The sequence below is a fragment of the Tachysurus vachellii genome, chromosome 7 (assembly GCF_030014155.1).
Source record: "Tachysurus vachellii isolate PV-2020 chromosome 7, HZAU_Pvac_v1, whole genome shotgun sequence".
In the NCBI taxonomy this organism is placed as follows: Eukaryota; Metazoa; Chordata; class Actinopteri; order Siluriformes; family Bagridae; genus Tachysurus; species Tachysurus vachellii.
This window is the reverse complement of record NC_083466.1, coordinates 31,183,985-31,203,138: the sequence shown is the minus strand read 5'-3', so window position 1 is coordinate 31,203,138 and position 19,154 is coordinate 31,183,985. Positions and strand designations below refer to the sequence as shown.

The 19,154-nt window shown below is 41.4% G+C and overlaps 2 protein-coding genes across 3 annotated transcripts in view; both read left to right on the top strand.

Annotated features, from left to right (window-relative positions):
* The first annotated feature begins 2,465 nt into the window (after window positions 1-2,465).
* LOC132849173 (NLR family CARD domain-containing protein 3-like) overlaps window positions 2,466-19,154 on the top strand; it is a 116,011-nt gene continuing 99,322 nt past the window's right edge. The window contains exons 1-2 of one of the 2 annotated variants that reach the window (XM_060875422.1): window positions 2,469-2,568; window positions 3,002-3,050. In XM_060875422.1, coding sequence (XP_060731405.1) covers window positions 2,501-2,568; window positions 3,002-3,050 — 117 coding nt within the window. In that variant the 5' untranslated portion in view covers window positions 2,469-2,500. Of the gene's footprint in view, window positions 2,569-3,001; window positions 3,051-19,154 lie in introns of both variants that reach the window. The other variant, XM_060875419.1, reaches the window with a different exon arrangement.
* LOC132849198 (ribonuclease inhibitor-like) lies at window positions 3,622-18,809 on the top strand. The gene is made up of 4 exons (XM_060875461.1): window positions 3,622-4,175; window positions 17,911-18,087; window positions 18,328-18,505; window positions 18,662-18,809. Exons 1-3 carry the CDS (start codon window positions 3,706-3,708, stop codon window positions 18,488-18,490), a joined length of 810 nt encoding a protein of 269 aa, XP_060731444.1. The 5' UTR covers window positions 3,622-3,705; the 3' UTR covers window positions 18,491-18,505; window positions 18,662-18,809.

Here is a 19,154-nt window from a genome sequence, read left to right as displayed (position 1 = left end):
ATTTTTCTTTTAGTTATTTTTTTTTGGAAACCCAGTTACGCCTGACAGCGGGTCTGCGAAGACCTGTTGTCTGACAATGATGCTAAAGACAAAGGTTCAAACACATGGTTGAGTGCCCATCTTCAGGCCCACACCTCACCAATATATAGGAACAAAGGAAGGAAATGAGGTCTATTTATAGACCTCAGCTGAGGATTATGGGTAATGAAGTGCATTGGAAAAATGGTGACGCAGTCTGCAGAGGATTGTGGGAAATGTAGTATAAAGAAAAAAAGAAAAACAAATCTAATTCACAACAATTATAGATATATAGATAGATGAGTTTTGATGCATCATACATTTCCCCTACTGTACTGTTGTCATCTAATGACATTTCCTGATAATTCATTAGATACAATTCAAATTTCGTAATATTGCCTTGAAAATTCTTCCATTTGGGAAAAATTCTGCATATACAAACCTATATTTATTTATTTGCTTGTATACTACTACAGATAATGATAAATAGACATACACACATCTAAATGGGTTAAATTAGTGCCAGTTATAGAAGGTGAACTTGAAGATAAACCAAACATTATTGCTAAACTGAAGCTTAATTAAGCTGTTCTTCACTGTTTCTTCTTATCATGGTCCCTTTAATCTTTCCTTATATACAAATTACAACCGTCTTCTGTTTGATGATGTCTGTTGGTTACGATGTCTGTCACTCTCTTTGGCTAACCATTTTCCAGGAATCTCTCTCTCTCTCCCTTTATGGTATGTGAGTTTAATTAGCCACTTCCCCTAAACAATTGTCATTATGTCCTTTTAACTTAAATAGGTTATTTAGTTTGGTTCAATACCTTGTCTTCATTCATTCATTCATTCATTCATTCATTCATTCATTCATTCATTCATTCATTCATTCATTCATTCATTCATTCATTCATTCATTCATTCATTCATTCATTCATTCATTCATTCATTCATTCATTCATTCATTCATTCATTCTCTCTCTCTCTCTCTCTCTCTCTCTCTCTCTCTCTCTCTCTCTCTCTCTCTCTCTCTCTCTCTCTCTCTCTCTCTCACTCTCTCTCTCTCTCTCTCTCTCTCTCTCTCTCTCTCTCTCTCTCTCTCTCTCTCTCTCTCTCTCTCTCTCTCTCTCTCTCTCTCTCTCTCTCTCTCTCTCTCTCTCTCTCTCTCTCTCTCTCTCTCTCTCTCTCTCTCTCTCTCTCTCTCTCTCTCTCTCTCTCTCTCTCTCTCTCTCTCTCTCTCTCTCTCTCTCTCTCTCTCTCTCTCTCTCTCTCTCTCTCTCTCTCTCTCTCTCTCCTGAAAGAAAATAAACAACAAATATATTGGAACATAATATGTAAATAGTACATTCTCTTTGTGTAAGAGCTATGATTTTTTTTTAAAATAATCTAAATCAATAAGTATTGTTCGAATACTGCTATTCGAATACAAATGAGCATAAAATAAAACAGTCACAGAAAACTCCCATCAAAACTAACAGAGATTTTTCTATATGTGACATACAGTAAACAAACTGCTTTTGAGACCAAACTGTAAAGTTTCAGCATGATCACAGTATGATCATAACATATATATATAATATATAATATTATAATAATTAATAATAATAATTAATAATAATAATTAATATATAATATATAACATATATAACATAGTAACAGTGTTTAGCTCAGGAGTTATTGACTCAGGAAACTCCAATCTGTGAATATGTGCCAACTTCCTGCTCCTTCAGTTCTCTCCAGCGCTGGAAAGCTGATCCTATATTAACACGTCCTACTTCTTACCTTATCGTAAGCCTTTCTTCACTTTCTTTCTTTGTTTTTATCCTCCATGTCCATGTTAAAACCGCTTTCTGCTAATGTCACACATGTGCACTGAACACTCTCTCCGCCCATATTGACAAGACACGCCCCTTCTGCTCATTGGTTACACGTTTGTTTTGATTTTTGTTTAGTTTGTCGTTCCGACTCATTTTCTGAAGCATTTCTCAAACAACGGAGACCCCACCTTTAATAAAGGGTGTTTTAGGCAGCACTGCTTGTTGTTTTAGATCTTGACTGCCCTTGTGTGGCCAATCGTAGGAAGTTTACTCGCCCAAAGATGTACATTTGTAGTAAATATCTAAAGAAGGATACATAATGAAAGAAGTCTTTTTTCAATGTTTTTCTATGTTTGTTACCAAAGGTTAAGAAGGAATACACAAAGATTAATAGTGATTAATAGTTCAATGATAATAAAAACACCAAGACAAATTTTTGTACATTTAAACACTACAGTACCTGGCAATAAACCAGATTCTGATAAACAAAGAACAATTGTGTTGTGGATGGATGTTGACCGCCACCGTGTGGTCACATTTACGAATAATAATAATAATAATAATAATAATAATAATAATAATAATACATATTAAATACTAAATAAATAACATAATAAAGCATTAAGGGAAAGAGATCAGACTCACCAGAACCCAGCTGTGTGTCCATGAAGAGTGACGCGTCAATGGGACGTCCAATACACTTCAGAGACAGAGACAGTTCTACTGATGTGAGGTCAGTATAGTGAGGTGTTTTACAGCAGTGTTCCACCTGATCAAACTCACTCATCTCATTATGAAGCCCTTCATGAGCTTTATCAGGTGTTGAAGCAGTAAAACACTAAACTGTGCAGTGCTGCAGCTCTCGGACTGGCAGTGAGGAAAAGTGCTTTAAAAGTTCAGTTCAGTCTGCAGTCCCTGAGCTGGAGGGTCTGTGGTGCTACAGAAGAACATTTACACCTGGGACATTAATGACAATATAAAGATTTTATTCATTTATTCAAACATTTGTTTCTAAACATGTTGGTGTCAGTTAGGAAATCCTGAAATCAGTGTATTGTGTTAAGAGGATAGTGTTAAATATCTGTGTCTGTATTTATTAGTGTGTGATTTGTGCAGCTATAAATACATATAGTCCATATTACATGATGGGTTTTGTTTGTTCACAGACCACAAAAATCAAACATCAGCAGAAAACAGCTGGACTCTATATTCAAGGTGTGTGTGTTGTTTTTAAAGTGTGTAATGTGTGTGTTGTGATCCCTTGTAATGTCTTGATGTGCAGCAGCATTAAGGGTAATCAGTTGTATGAGTTTTAAATGTGATAATAAAAAGAGTACGGTGGCGGGGAAGTGCAAAACAAATTAACAAAACCGAAAACACATTAACAAAACCCAAACCAAATTAACAAAACCGAAAACACATTAACAAAACCCAAACCAAATTAACAAAACCGAAAACACATTAACAAATTCGAAAACACAACGACAAGTCAGACAACCCAGAAACGGTAGTGTATCGTTTTTGAATGGAAACTTACCGATCATTGGACAAGACACCTGTCACTCAAGATATACAGGTATGGAATCTTATGTGTAATGTGTAAAGTTCTCCGTTTAAATAAAGTTCTCCGTTCAAGAAAATAACAGAATTAATCCACAGTAATCCATTCCATCCATCCATTCCAACTTTTCCCTGTGGCAGACTGTTGAACTTCATGTATACTTTGAGTGACAGGTGTCTTGTCCAATCACAAACTATACCAACCGCTTCATACATTTCCGCTGCTTTATACACATTTCTGTATTTTATATCAAAAAAGAGAAATGTGTTAGTGAAGCAAGATCTTAAAAGTTTCATCAGAAATCCAAACATGTCTGATCTCCTCAGGAGTTCAGTGGACAAGGCCTTACAGAGTGAGAATGGACACCTGGACCTGTTCCTCCGCTTCCTTCTGGGTCTCTCACTGGAGACCAATCAGACTCTCCTACGAGACTTAATGCCACAGACAGGAAGCAGATCTCACAGCAAACAGGAAACAGTGAAATACATCAAGGAGATGATCAGGGAGAATCCATCTCCAGAGAAATCCATCAATCTGTTCCACTGTCTGAATGAACTGAATGATCATTCTCTAGTGCAGGAAGTACAAACTTACCTGAACAGAGGAGGTGACAGTCGTCTCAGTGACACCAGACTCTCTCCTGCTCAGTGGTCAGCTCTGGTGTTTGTGTTACTGACCTCAGAACAGGAGCTGGATGCGTTTAATTTGAGTAAATATGATGAATCAGATGAAGGTCTTCTGAAGCTGCTGCCAGTGGTCAAAGCCTCCAGAGAAGCTGTGTGAGTATTTTTATTTATTTAACTGTATTACTGCATGGTTTATTATTTTAATGTAACACTGAACTGCACTGTTTGGATTAATGTTAGTTAATAGTTCCTCTAATCATCTTTTAAACAAACCTCTGGTACTTTTACAGAAGATTGTTTCACTTTTTACACTAACATTTTATATCTGAACTGAGGGCTGGGCCACATGGACAAAATCTTATAACATCATATGAGTCATTTTATAGCTTTTATATATGAATCATGAAAAATTAAGTGTTCTCAAATTTATGTAAAATATCTATACAAAATAACTGCATGCATTTAAGAACTAAAGACATTTCTGAACCAAACACCAGTGAAAGACTTTCTTTTCAGTTCATTTTGAAAGTGACATTTAACAAAACTCTCACAGATGAGAAAAACATCAGACTGACAAAATGGGATCAATATGGATAGAAAATATAAAAAGTAAATATTAAAACACTCTAATGTCCTTCAAGTATCTCTTTATGTTCAAGTTCCTCATCTTTTGTTGTGTGTGACAGTGTTGTGGGGAGATTCACTCTGTCATGGCTTTTTTCCTCAATTGCTCTTTCTAATAAAAATAAAACCTACAGTAAATGCTTTTTAAAAATTTAACCCAATACGAAGTGTGGCGTTGAGAGGGGTGTTAAGGGTTCTAGAGCAATTACTAAAATACAAACAAGATAGAGATTGATTTTGACTACGCCACCTTGGGAATTTCACCCAAAGAATTTGAAAGGGACACCTACCACTGGCATACACAAGTTCGTATCACCAATTAGAGTCAGAGACATAAGTCACAATACAAAGTCCTCTTTATTGACACTCTCATTAAAACATTAAAATAAATAAAGAAACCTTCAGCCAAACGAGCTACAGATCTTTCTTGAACAAATTAGGGACAGGGACTAAAGCTTACCAGTACAGGAAAACAGAGCAAAAGGCCACACTCATAGGTGAATCACTGCACTTCACTGTTTACACACACCCACAGTGAGATAGTCACAACACACTTGTGAGGAAGTACCACCACCGAAAGCCAGTCCTCCACCCCTAGTGCTCAGGCCCTGCCAAAAAAAGATAACATACATCAACCACAGTCACCTTAAAGACTGAGTCAACTCAAGAAAACAAAAATAAATGATTAAATTCTCACAACCAGTAAATAGTTGCTCCAATAAATCAACTTCTACAAAATATATTAAAAAAAAAGAAATATAAATAAAAACTAAATCCAATACAGTTAAAATAAAATAACTTAGACAAGAAATCACGAAATCCAGACTAACTGTTCAAACCCCAGAAGCAATACAAAACCAAATGCAACTGAAGAACAACAGTAAGCCAAAGAATCAAATCAACATTTCAAGTGAAATACTTCAAAAATGATATATTGTAAAACTAAAAAGACAAAATATGGAACAACCACAGAAAGAAAATAAACAGATAAACTTGGAAGCAGGTTTGAAAACAGATCTGGAAACCCGATTGGAAACCCGGTTGGAAACCGGTTGGAAACAGGACAGCACTGCAGTCATACAAACGCGGAGCACGCCGACTGGAATAATTACGAGCCGTTATGACACCTATAAACAAAGGGAGACTGTTACTCTGTTAGATATGTTCTCCATTCTAATACATGTGTGCCTAAATACCTACCAATCGCAGACATCAACGTTTTATAGAAAGCCAATGGAATCTTTCACAGCAAACGCCGTTACAAAACAGTGATCCAGCACTGCGTCAGGTTCTCACAGCTTCTCCGATATCTATGCCCGATTTATGTGACGATACTAAACAGACATTGCAGCGCGACTTGTAGGGTCAAGGCAGAAGTGCTCTTCAAACCAATCGCCGTCTCTAAAACACATTAAAACAGCGCACTTCTCATAATCAAACACATGCAATGGCCAAGAAAACAACCAACACCGCGTTCCCCTTACCGTCTCAAGCAATTTCATCTAGTTCCGGGAAGTGACGGAAGCGCGTTAGTGACGTAGCAAGTGACACATCCCAGGTAACCGTGCATGCTCCTGTTTTTATAGCTCTGTGGAGCTGCCAATAAGCTAACGCTGCACCTGCACCGTGACGTAATCGGAGTCACTCCCCCTGCCACAGAAGGAAAAACAAAAGTCTCCTTCAGTCTGATAAACTTTACCAAGGACTGAGCTCGTGGTAAATAAAACATCAATCATCATTTTGGACCTCGACACATTGGACAGACGAAGTGGGAAAATGTTCAGCTTTATCTTCTTATTATGTTATAAACAAGCTAGGCAGCTAACTCAGATGAGTGATGAAGATTTTCTTTCTCTAACACTGAACTGTTTGTAGAGGATGGAGTTTAAATGTGACTTTTTATATGAAGATTTTTATTTTGATGGAGTTCTTTTTTCTTTGCTTATCAAGTGTACAAGCAGGTAAAAAGAGTGAGGATGAATAATTAATTAGATTAGATTCAACTTTATTGTCATTACACATGTACAAGTTCAAGGCAACGAAATGCAGTTTATGTCTAATCAGAGTGCAGTAGTAGCAAGTGCAGGATATACAGTTTGTACAAGATTTAAACTTAAGTTAAGTAAGTGGTAATATGGAGTCATTTACAGATGTGTATGTACTATGAACATGTGTACAGATCTACAGAAGGATATGTGCTGTAACAAAATATATGGTTAATACTATACACAGTGATTTACAGATATTGTCATGTAACGCAGGGATAAAAACGGACCCAAATGCAGGAAGCTTAACAAAAAAACAGGGATTTATTAACTTAAAAAACACGAAACAGAGACTAGGAAAAGACGACAGGACAAAACAGAAGACAACAGAAGATTCCGCGCTGCACAAGGCAACGCGCCTCAACTAAATACTAATGATAATCATGACATATGAGGGACAGGTGTGCAGAGGCGGGGAGGAAAAGACAAGGGCGGGGCAGACACGTGAACACCGAACATAAACAAAAAGGCACATGGCCAAAGTCTGGGCAGAATCCTGACAGTACCCCCCCTTGAGGTGCGGCTAACGACGCGCCAATCCGTCCTGACAGTCCCAACGGATCCGGGAGGAGGGAGCAAGGCACACGGCAAGGCAGGTGGGGGGAGCAAGGCACACGGAGAGGCAGGTGGGGGGAGCAAGGCACAGGGCGGCGCAGCCAGAGGGGCCGAGCGACGTCCACAGCCGAACAGGGGGGCCGAGCGACGACCACCTGCCTCACCGTGTGCCTTGCTCCCCCCACCTGCCTCGCCGTTAGCCGCACCTCAAGGGGGGGTACTGTCAGGATTCTGCCCGGACTTTGGCCATGTGCCTTTTTGTTTATGTTCGGTGTTCACGTGTCTGCCAAGCGACCTCCACGGCCAAACAGGAGGGCCGAGTGACGTCCACAGCCGAACAGGAGGGCTGAGCGACCTCCACGGCCGAACAGGAGGGCCGAGCAACCTCCACGGCCGAACAGGAGGGCCGAGCGACCTCCACGGCCAAACAGGAGCGCAACCCCCGACGCACCGCGGCCAGACCCACCTCTCGTGAACAGGAACCACCCCCGCGGACAGGAAGTGGGGCGGCGTCCTCCACAGAAACCAAATGTGAAGCGGACAGGTGCGGGGCGATGTCACAGGACACCGAAAAAACAAAACAAAACTCGGGCTGCTGACATGGCCCGCAACCAGGAAGTGAGGCGGTGCCCCCCCACGGAGAAACCGGAAGCGGAGTGGCGTCCCTAACCGGAAAAATGCAGACCGATTTCACCAAAACCACGAAGTCCAGGGGGAAAAAAGTCCAATAAGAAAAAAAAAAAATGCTCCCATTCGGCCGGTCCAGGCTGACGCTATCCTGCTGGGTCCAGGTCTGGCGGAATCCTTCTGTCATGTAACGCGGGGAAGCTTAACAAAAAAGAACAGGGATTTATTAACTTAAATAACACGAAACAGAGACTAGGAAAAGACGAGGACAAGGCAGGGGCGGGGCAGAGACGTGAATACCGAACATAAACAAAAAGGCACATGGCCAAAGTCCGGGCAGAATCCTGACAAATATATATGTTCTATGAATATAATATACAAATGAATATATATGTACTATGAATATAATGTACAGATGAATATACTGTTTATGTGCTATGAACATAATATACAGATGTCTATTACTATAAACTAAAATTTACAGAGGGTATGTGCTATAAACAAAATATATTGTTATTACGATAAACCAAAATATACAGGAGGATAAGTACTATGATCATAATATAATATATTGCTGTTATTATGAACAGAAATTAGGTGTGTATATACAATGGTAAGGCAATGGTGAGCAGCAATGCAAAAAAGGAGAGCAAGTGTGCAAATGAGCATGATTTTATGTAACAGTCCATTAGTGCAATAACAAATTGTGGGGTGTGATTGAGCAAATTTACAAGTGATCAGAAGTTTTAGTTTAGACAGTCCATTAGCGCAATAGCATTGTTTGAGGTGTGTGTGTGTTGGGGGGTTGGTAGTAGAATGAAGGACAGTAGGATCAGCGAGTGGCAGAGTTCAGTAAAGAGAGGGCTCTAGGAAAAAAGCTGTTTTTTAGTCGGCTAGTCCTGGTCCGGAGGCACCTGAGCGCGACACAGACAGAGTTTCTTGTGGATGTCCTCCATGGCAGGAAGTGGAGTCCCTGTGATGCGCTGGGCAGTTTTCAACACCAGCTGCAATGGCCTGCGCTCTGCAACAGAGCAGCTCCCATACCAGACTGTGACACAGCTGGTTAGGATGCTTTCTATTGCACAGCGGTAGATGTTCACCAGGATATCCGAGGAAAGCTGATTTTTCTTTAGTGTCCTCAGGAAAAAGAGGCACTGGTGAGCCTTCTTGACCAGGCTGGAGGTGTTGGTAGTCCAGGACAGGTCCGCCGAGATGTGGATCCCCAGGAACTTGAAGCTGGAAACGCGCTCAACAGCCATCCCATTGATGTGGATGTTGTCATGCGTGCCTCCTGACTCTTTCCTTTCCTTTCCTGACTCTTTCCTTTTTTTCTTTGAAGTCCACAATGAGCTCCTTTGAATAATCTGTCACAGGTGAGTGTAGTGTCGCGACCGCTGTTATTAAAAAGTCCTGTTTTGTTATACTTGGAGTTCGACAAAGACACCAAACTTTTAATGACCGATCACATTCTTGTTCTTGGATCATGATTGTTGTTAATCTGTTGTGGTTGAATTACAGACACAGTTTTTTGACTGGTTCACTCCATCAGAAGATGGTGGATGTGGTAAAAACAGACGGTGAACACAAAGACGGTTGCACGTGACGGTAGGTCAGGTTTATTACTGTTACTGTTAAAGAGACGTCAGGTTTCGTTCTTTCGAACCTTTCTGTGGATTTTGGAGATTTTAAGCTGTGAACTGTGTTTGTATTTATAAGCAGCTGTAGTTAATCTATATTTTTGTTGTACAACATTGTAACAGACTGGTTTTGTTCTCTGTTCATCATTATGTACTGATAAAATATTACATACTGGGCTAAAGGTTTACAGACACTGAGGTCTGATATCACTGGAGCTCTTATTGAACTGGGAACAAAATACTGAATTGTACCATACTGGAAAGAGTGGAGGTGGATTTTCTTTGTTGTATTAAATATGGTCTTGTATTCAGCTTAAGTTGAGTTTTATAACTGAGTTACAGAGGTGAATTAGAGGTGATTTTAATAAATATCATTCATCAGATGAATTTCATCTGAGGCTGCTGCCAGTGGTAAAAGCTCTTTTGGCTCTCAACGAAGGCGGTCGCATTTTCTCTCCCTCTCCCTCCCCTTTACTTTCCCTGCTTTGCTCCTCCTGTCTCGTCTATTGCCTTATACATTGAGAGACTCTCTCCGCACTGCTCTCCAAACTAAAAAACATCATGGATTTAGTAAACTGGTCTCTCAATGCAATTGACACCATCTTCTCGACGAGAAGCTTGGGTTTGGGGGAACCTGACTGCCCTGCCGGAACGTTTGCAGCTGGCTATTCGATGGACACATGGGAGAAGTGGCGGGTTCTGTGTCTGGCGGCTCTTTCCGTGGAGGACATTGAAGATATCTACCTATTCAGAACCATGATAACAGGAGTTCTGCTGATTGAATTAGGCATTGCCCTGGTTTATCGAGAAAATCAGAAAACGGTGACAGCTGTCCAAAACCTCCCAAGGCTGCCCGTCATGATTGATGCAGTGGACGAGTGGTCAGCACTGAGGCTGGGACTATTAATCGCAATATGGATAACATCACGGTGAGGCTCACTGCTTTGGATACTGCTTTGGTTAACATCACGGAGAAGCTCACTGCTTTGGAAATGTGGCGGGAAGGGTGTAGGGGAGAGCTGTACAGCTTGTCACACACAAGCTCAAATTTATCTACGTGTAACAAATTCGACTACGCCACCTGGGAGGCTTACACCCAGGAAATAGAATTAAACCCCAGAGTTTATTAGATCACACAAGTTCGATTCACTTATAAATAAGTGTAGGCAGGAAACGTGGGCATCATATAAAAATACATTTATTGAAAACTTGAATTTAAAATAGCAAAATCACTTAAACAGTCTCAGTACTATGGTGCCATTCATAGCAGCTTTCTCTCCAGTGACACTGCACACCAACTTGCACCAACCAAAATTAGAAAAGCAAACTTAACGAAAAGAAAATGTCCTCACTGGTAAAAAGGTCCAGTGACAATCAATTACACAAATAACAAAAATAAACAACCAGACGAAAGAAATATTAAACAACCAACTTACACAACTTCCAAATAAACAAAACAAAATATAATCATTAGGTACAGGGCTGGGGTTACGCACCGGAGTGATCAGCACTAGTTATCCAAAAGCACACTTCCACGCACACACACACACACCTCACCGTGAACTCAGAGCACACACTCGTACATGTCAAAAGTATCGCACGGCAAACGTTGAAGTAGCACCACTACCAAAGATCTTTCACCAGTGGGACCCCAGCTCCTGAAAGAAATCAAAAACAAAATAAATCTCAAACCGAAATGAATGAAAAGCAAATTGAAGTCACAATTCCACCGTAACACGATGGACAGTCACCAAAGCACAGTATGGTTCACCATATACACATCTTAAAAAGAAAAACAACGAAAAACTTTATTAAAAGTTTGGGGAAAGCAGGATTCAAAGGAGAAAGAAGGACTCAAAGGAGCTGTCGAGTCGTCCTTAGGCCAGCCCTGATAATTGCACGTTGCTCCACCCCAAAGTAGGCCAGAAAATATCAGTTAAAACAATCACAAAAGCCAAACGGCAGCAGCAGAAGTCCCTTTAAATAGTTGTAAGCCAATATTATTCACTCGGCGCACAGCGGAGGAAAACCGAACTACAGTAATAATCGCCCAGGACGAAAATGAGAATCCAAATGCGGATAGATGAGTTTATGAGAATCAATTCACCGCTCAGGATAAGCAGCCTTCAAATAACCCGCTGTTAAACTGAAGGGAGGGCAGTAAACAGATCCAAAACAGCATCTGACAGGGACACACACTGATGAAAAGACAGGCTGAAACCACTATAGCAACAGAAAAAGGGGAGGGTACGGACGTGACGCATGACAGGCTCAAACCAACCCGCTCTAAATAGTGCCTGCTCGCTACTGATTGGTAGTCATGAGCGTCAATCACCACTTGTACCTCATTCATACGGTCACAGAAAGAAAAATGGATCGATTTGGAGACCAGAACGGACTAAGAGAGTAGTTGTGTAAATTGGAATGCGTCTACTCATCATCATGCATCATCGCCCCGACGGTGAACTAATCCAAAAGCCCACCCTCTTAACCTTCAGTCCCAAGTACGGAATAGGACTACCCACTATACTAGACACTGTACCTGGCCCCAATGATCGCGGGAGGTGATGTATATTAGAGTGCTGCCCAGCAGTACCCCTTCCAGTCCTTCTCACCACACTCTCACCCACCGAAACAGAGTATAAAGGAGGGTTCATTAGTGGCTGCACATTCACTCTGCCTCAGGGATTTCTTCTGATTCCTGGACTTCACCAGAACCCTGGGGTTCAGACTGAACCATACTCCTAGGCGCTTGCCTACTACGAACCTGTGATGTTTCAGGTACCAGAACAAACAAATAAAAAAAAACTCTTCCTCTCGAGGCCGCACAGGTTCCACCAATGGAATGTCATGGATTTTATGTTGACCTCTCACGCTTTAGTCACGGAGATATACCAACTGACCCTCCTTCAGTGGTGATTCTCGTACCTGCAAATCGTGCCTGGCTTTCCGGCGGTCAGCAGCGGCCCCCAACCGCTCACGAGCACCCTCAAAAGCCACCTGCAACCGATCCTGATGCTCCAGGACAAACCGATGAACACTACCTGCCAGCGGCTCTTCGACTCTACCAAGCAAGAAGTTCAATTCAATTCAATTCAAGTTTATTTGTATAGCGCTTTTTACAATGGACATTGTCACAAAGCAGCTTTACAGAAACTTCCAGACTTCCAGAAGTTGATTGGAAGTCTAGGCTCCTGCCCAAACATCAAAAAATACGGGCATTCCCCCATAGCTTGGTGAGGAGTAGTGTTGTAGGCGAACAGTACCTGGGGAAGACAAGATGGCCAGTCCCCCTTCCTTGACACAGGCAAGGTGCACGAGAGATTGTGCAACGTCCTGTTAAAACGTTCACACTGGCCGTTTCCAGCAGGGTGATATGGAGTAGCGCGTGACTTTTCAACTCCATATAAGCAACACAACTGATGAATAAGAGCCGACTCAAATTTACGGCCTTGGTCCGAATGGATACGGCCAGGCACCCCAAATTTACAGAACCATTCAACAATCAGAACCTGTGCCACAGTCTCAGCTTGTTGATTTCTAGTAAGTACAGCCAAGGTGTATTTGGTGAAAATATCAGTCATGACCAACACATTCTCAAGACTGGAACTTGAGGGTTCCAACACAGTAAAGTCCAAGGCCAGAATCTCATTTGGCCGTGCAGCCAGCAGGTATCCCATGAAACTAACAGGTGCACACTGGCACCTCTCACACTCGTGGCACCACCGGGCAATGTCAAAGGACATCCCTGGCCAATAACATTGTTGCCACATAAGCTGAGAGGTGCGCTCCACCCCCTTGTGCTCGTGCAGTGTAATTGCGTAAAACACCTCGGGTTTCTTGGCCATCGGCAATAGCACTTGGTGGACCTCCTCTTCTCCTCTATTTCACCATACGGGCGAAACACCCGACGATAAAGCACCCCCCCCCTTCTCCACCAGGCAATCCCACTGCTGAAACAAAAGCACAGCAGACCTAGAAAGTCTCTTACGCGCCTCAGAGCTAGGCGGCAATTTCCGCCTCCAAAACACCAGCAGCTCTCCAATTAATGGATCGGCCTGCTGCTGAGCAGACATATCACTGATGGAATAACCAGGAAAGGATACGATCTGGTTTACCCGAGTCACCAATCCGCCTTGGTCGACTTGACGCAACGCAGCAGGAACGGACACACCTGGGCACAGATCCTGAACCTCCACAGCAGGTGAGTTCTGGCATGACAAAGCATCAGCATTGCGGTTGCTCTTACCTGATCTATACTTAAGCTCAAAGTCAAAGGCTGCCAATTGGGCAGCCCAACGCTGTTCCATGGCACCCAACTTAGCTGAGGTCAGGTAGCTAAGAGGGTTATTATCAGTGTAGACTACACACTTGTGTCCCAGCAGGTACTCCCGGAACTTCTCAGTCATGGCCCACTGGCATGGCCCATTGTACCCACTGGCAAGGTCCATGGTGGAAAACCAATGTGCCCCTGCCAGTGAGTCCAACGTCTTCTCGATACAAGGTAGAGGGAAGGCATCCTTCCTGGTCTTGGCATTTAAATGACAGTAGTCTACACACATAGTCTAGTATAGTAGTCTACCTGGGCCTCAAGAAGTTGGTTAATGTGAGCCTTTACTACCTCGTACTCGGAAGGAGGAATACGCCTATACCGCTGGCGCACAGGGACCTCATCTAGTAAGGGGATGTCATGGGAAATGAGATTAGTACATACCAAATCCCCATCATGTATGGAAAACACAGACGAATACTGGTCTAGTAGCACCCTCACCTTACCTTGTTCTTCCACTGACAACATAGACAAGTCAATTACCCTGATCTGCTCTTGTACAGAAGGGGAAGCCTGCACAACTTGTGTATTCACCTTAGCTGAAACCTCCTGAACTTCAGTGACCTCTGGGGGTAAGCTAACCACATGAACATGATTAACAGTGCCTACGACCATGCTAGCGTACATCACTACATCTATTGTACCCACATTAACCACAGGCACATAAGCTGTGCCATGTAAATCAAAAAGACTTGTGCCATGCTGGCCAAAGAGCTCCTGGTAGAAGCGGCTTAGGACGTTCATTCCCAGAACACCAGGAACCTGAGCACACACCCACCGGGAAGATCTCTGATCACCAGCACTCCGCACCCTAAAACCACATGCCCACAAAGCTGTACATCCAGTTCTAAATAGCCGATATAAGGAATTGAGAGGCCATTCGCAGCCCGGAGCTGTAACCAATGTCACGACCTAAGATGTTCCTGACCCCACGACCCGAAATTTGCCAAGAAACACTTCTCTGTAATGGTGGACACCATAGAACCAGTTTCCACCAGACAAGGTACCATAACCCCACCCATACACACGTCAAGTTGTGGACACGTCGACATAAAACGAGACATAAAATCGGCATCATTTAGAACACCCAAGCCTGTCTTTTCCCCGACCAAGCTGTGGCCCTGCAGCTCAGCGGGAACTAGTTTTCCGACGGTTGCCTGGACTGTGACTGCCCACCTCTCGTTACCCCGGAGTGTGCGTGTACTGGTGGAAAGCGAAAAGGTCTCCGTTCCCCATCACAATCACTAGCAAAGTGACCAGACTGCTGACACCTTCTACAAATGATCTGATTAGATTGGGATAATTGCGAACGCTGAGGATTTTGAATTTGAGCCACACTTTGAGTAAGTTGATTCAGTTGTTGTTGTTGCTTTTACTGCAAAAAAAAGAATACAAAATATAAAATACAAAACACAAATAACACACAAACAATACCCACGTCTTCTGCACTACACAAGAGATCCTGCTGACTACGCCAGAATGTGGTGGGAAGGGTGTAGGGGAGAGCTGTAGCTGAGAGCTGTTTTTTGGATGTGTTTGGACGTATGTGAACACACCACCTGTACTCAGGTCCACACCAAACACTTGAACCAGTGTGTGTGTAAAATCAGAGGTCTGTTTTAGCGTCTCTGTGAAATCCAACATATAACTGAGTGTAAAGTACGACTAGTGTTGTCATGTTATTAACTGGTAGTGTACAGCTGTATAATTCTTTATTTTCTGTAATAAAATGCACTGTATCTGCAGTGTGGGTTGTAGAAACTTGAACACAGATCAGAGTGTAGTGTTTGTAGGCTGCTCGCTCTCACATGTGTGTGTTATGCACATGATGTAATGGTCTTATAATAAATTGTAGCTGAGAGATTGTGGAGTGCAGAAAGACGTCCCTGCTCCTGTAAATGTGCTGATGTGGTGTCCTGTCCTCTGATGTGTGTGTGACACAAACACACTGATATTTCTGTTACATCTTCAACTTTAGTTGGATTGTGGCTGTGTTTGTGTGTTTGAGATCAGTGTTCTGATATTTCATCATTTCTCTTCCAGTCTGTATCAGTGTAATCTGACAGAGGAAAGCTGTAGAGTTCTGTCCTCAGTTCTCAGCTCAAACTCCTCCAGTCAGAGAACTGGACCTGAGTAAGAATAAACTGCTGCAGGATTCAGGAGTGAAGCTGCTCCAGGGTTCCCACGCGTCCTGGAAAACCTGGAAATCCTGGAAAATTAATGACCAATGTTCCAGTCCTGGAAAACACATGGAAAATGAGAGAAAACATAAATTGTCCTGGAAAAAATCTTGTTGTCCTGGAAAATTATTATTTTATTTTTATTTACTTTATTATTTTAATTATTAAATTATTATTATAAATGTTCTTGATCATTTAAAGAACAGTTTACAACTGGTCGAAACAATTAACGTTAGTAACAGAAAGCGCTCTGTTCAGGGACGCTGAGTTTTGACGTTTTTTTGTTATGCTGTTTAATCTCGCTGTGACGGATGACGCTGTCTTGTGTTGGTGGTTTCAGCTGCTAGGAATGGTTTAAGTGCTCGAATGTTTTCAGCAAATGGTGACGGGTAAGCATGTTATATCAACCTTGTTAATCTGAATATCATGTGCAAGGGGAATGCACAGCAAACTAAAGCATGCATGACGGCATTGGCCTGAGAAAGGAAAGGGTATTAATATGTGCGGCCTTTTTATTTTATAATTGTTGAAATTTCATTCACATGACAAATTGTCTTTAAAAAATTAATCCATCCACACAGTTCCCGAAACCTGTTTTATGGGCGATCTGTAAGAAGTCAAAATTAGATATTCTACTGACGGGATGCACAGTGAAGCATACATTGAACAATTATTTGCATGCTCAAAGTGCAGCACAGACTAGTGTTGTAAACATATACAGTAAGGCGAAGGCTGGTAACCTATAATAGGTTTACTTATATAAATTTAAAAACACGTTTGCAAATGTGATATTGATTTTTGCAACAGTTCACTAAACAAGAAGTTAAGTGACTTCCTTTCTATCCTTCACTAACCATAGGATCACTCCTGTCACTTCCTTTTTAGCAACATACAATGGCGTTTCTTTGAGTAGGCATTTATTAACGAATGGTTCGTGAAAGTGAATATCATCATAAATACCGTCATTTTCTTTATTCCTAAATGAATACGTATTTTGAATGACTCGTTTGAAAGAGCTCTGTGTGTGGGTATCTGGTGTTTTTCTAATTTTATAGTTAAGTAATAGCCATAAAGCGTACGTTGTTTTTAAGACTTCTGGAGAGAAGAACATACTACTTTAGGCCGTGAATCTGTGATCCTTGTCTTTTTTTCCTAAATTTGAAATGTCCTGGAAAAGTCCTGGAAAATGATCTCTGAAAAAGAGTGGGAACCCTGTGCTCTCTGATGGACTGAAGAATCCACACTGTACACTGGAGATACTGAGGTGCACACACAGACACACACACACACACACACACACACACACACACACTGTGTTTAAGCTATTTTGTAAATGTATTTAGTGAAGGTGACTGATGGATAAACACTGAGAGTGAGATCCACATCCTGGGAGCAGCGACACTAAAAGCAGTTTGACTGAAGCTTCTTCTTATTAAAATTCACCTTAAGGAAGTCAGCATTTGTTGATGATAAATAAATATTTGAGATGATATTAAAATGATTGTGGATGTCACAGGTAACCAGTACAGTTCCTGTACAATAGGAGTGATTTGGTTTCTAACTGTAATGTATAAAGGGTTTTTTTTGTGAAATACATGAAAGAGAGCGTTACATTAATCTAATCTACTTGGAATGATTGAATGTAGAAAAAGTTTTTCTGTTTCTTCTTTACATTAAAATGGACAAATTCTTTCAGTGTTCCTTAAATGATAAAATGTGACTTTAGAGATATTATTGATGTGAGGAACAAAGCTGAGGTCAGAGTCGACTATTACACCCAGAGTTCTAACCTGTATCCCAGCTCATGGTGTTCAGGTAAACACTTTATTTCTCACTGATGGAAACTCCTCATTTCACTATAAATCAAACATTTCATAATTTCTCTTTCAGTCTGTTTCAGTGTAATCTGACAGAGGAAAGCTGTAGAGTTCTGTCCTCAGTTCTCAGCTCAAACTCCACCAGTCTGAGAGAACTGGACCTGGGTAACAATAAACTGCTGCAGGATTCAGGAGTGGAGCTGCTCTCTGATGGACTGAAGAATCCATACTGTACACTGGAGAAACTGAGGTACACACACATACACACACACACACACACACACACACAGAGAGAGAGAGAGAGAGTTTTAATAAACACTACAACATCCAGTTCTCCTCTGTGGTAACTGTAATTGTAGTTATCTGATATATTGTCATTGTTGTGTGTGAGATGGAGAGTAAATATACTGTATATAAAGATTTTGTGTAGTTCATGTTTTCAATACTAAAACTGAGTGTGTTAAGTGTGAGAAGGTTTTCTTTCTTGCAGGATGTGTGACTGTAGTATTACAGATGAAGGTTGTGCTGCTCTGGCTTCAGCTCTGAGGACAAACTCCTCATCACACCTGAGAGAACTGAATTTGTACGATAATAATCCAGGAGAATCAGGAGTGAAGCTGCTCTCTGATCTACTTGAAGGATCCACACTGTAAACTGGAGACACTATAGTGAGTTACTGACTTACTGTCGCTTTACTGTATGATATTGAGTAATATTCACTGTGTGCTGTAAAATGTCACATCTAATGTGTGTATTTATGCTTTTGTTGTTCATAAGCAATGTGTTTAAATTTGACTGTAATTCTGTCCTGTTGTGTTTTTCAGCATTAATGATAAGATACTCACCAGGTCTGGTGTATGACAGGAGTCTCTCCTCAGACCTTTTTTCCAGGATAAATCAGTTATGGAGGCGAAGCGTTAGAACACGTCCCACATTTCCAGCAGTTTGGGAGCTGAATCATTCATATTCAGATGTAGGTTGTTTTCACTCATTAGATCCTTTAGTTCTTTACTCTTGTATCTGATTTAAACACCATCCCATCTGCCATATCCAGTTTACTGTAAACAGTGTTAAAGTCACCCGTCATTATTATCTCTTTATACTTCTTTAAAATTCTTCTTATTTATTCAAATTCTCACCATTTTAAATTTTCACCTTCTAACATTCACATAAAAAAATCACTAGATCTCAGCTCAGAAGGAGCTCTTATATGAAATGTCACTTCAGATGTTTACTCACAGTTCATGTTAAAGTCTGTAATCCACCTGAATTGACAGTTCACTGTTTATCAGTTCAGTTATATAAACTATTGGACAA

Coding starts and splice junctions, on each gene's coding strand:
- LOC132849198 (XM_060875461.1), top strand. CDS start 3,706: ATGTCTGATCTCCTCAGGAGTTCAGTGGACAAGGCCTTACAGAGTGAG. Junction 4,176..17,910: donor AAAGCCTCCAGAGAAGCTGT/GTGAGTATTTTT, acceptor TTTCTCTTTCAG/TCTGTTTCAGTGTAATCTGA. Junction 18,088..18,327: donor TGTACACTGGAGAAACTGAG/GTACACACACAT, acceptor TCTTTCTTGCAG/GATGTGTGACTGTAGTATTA.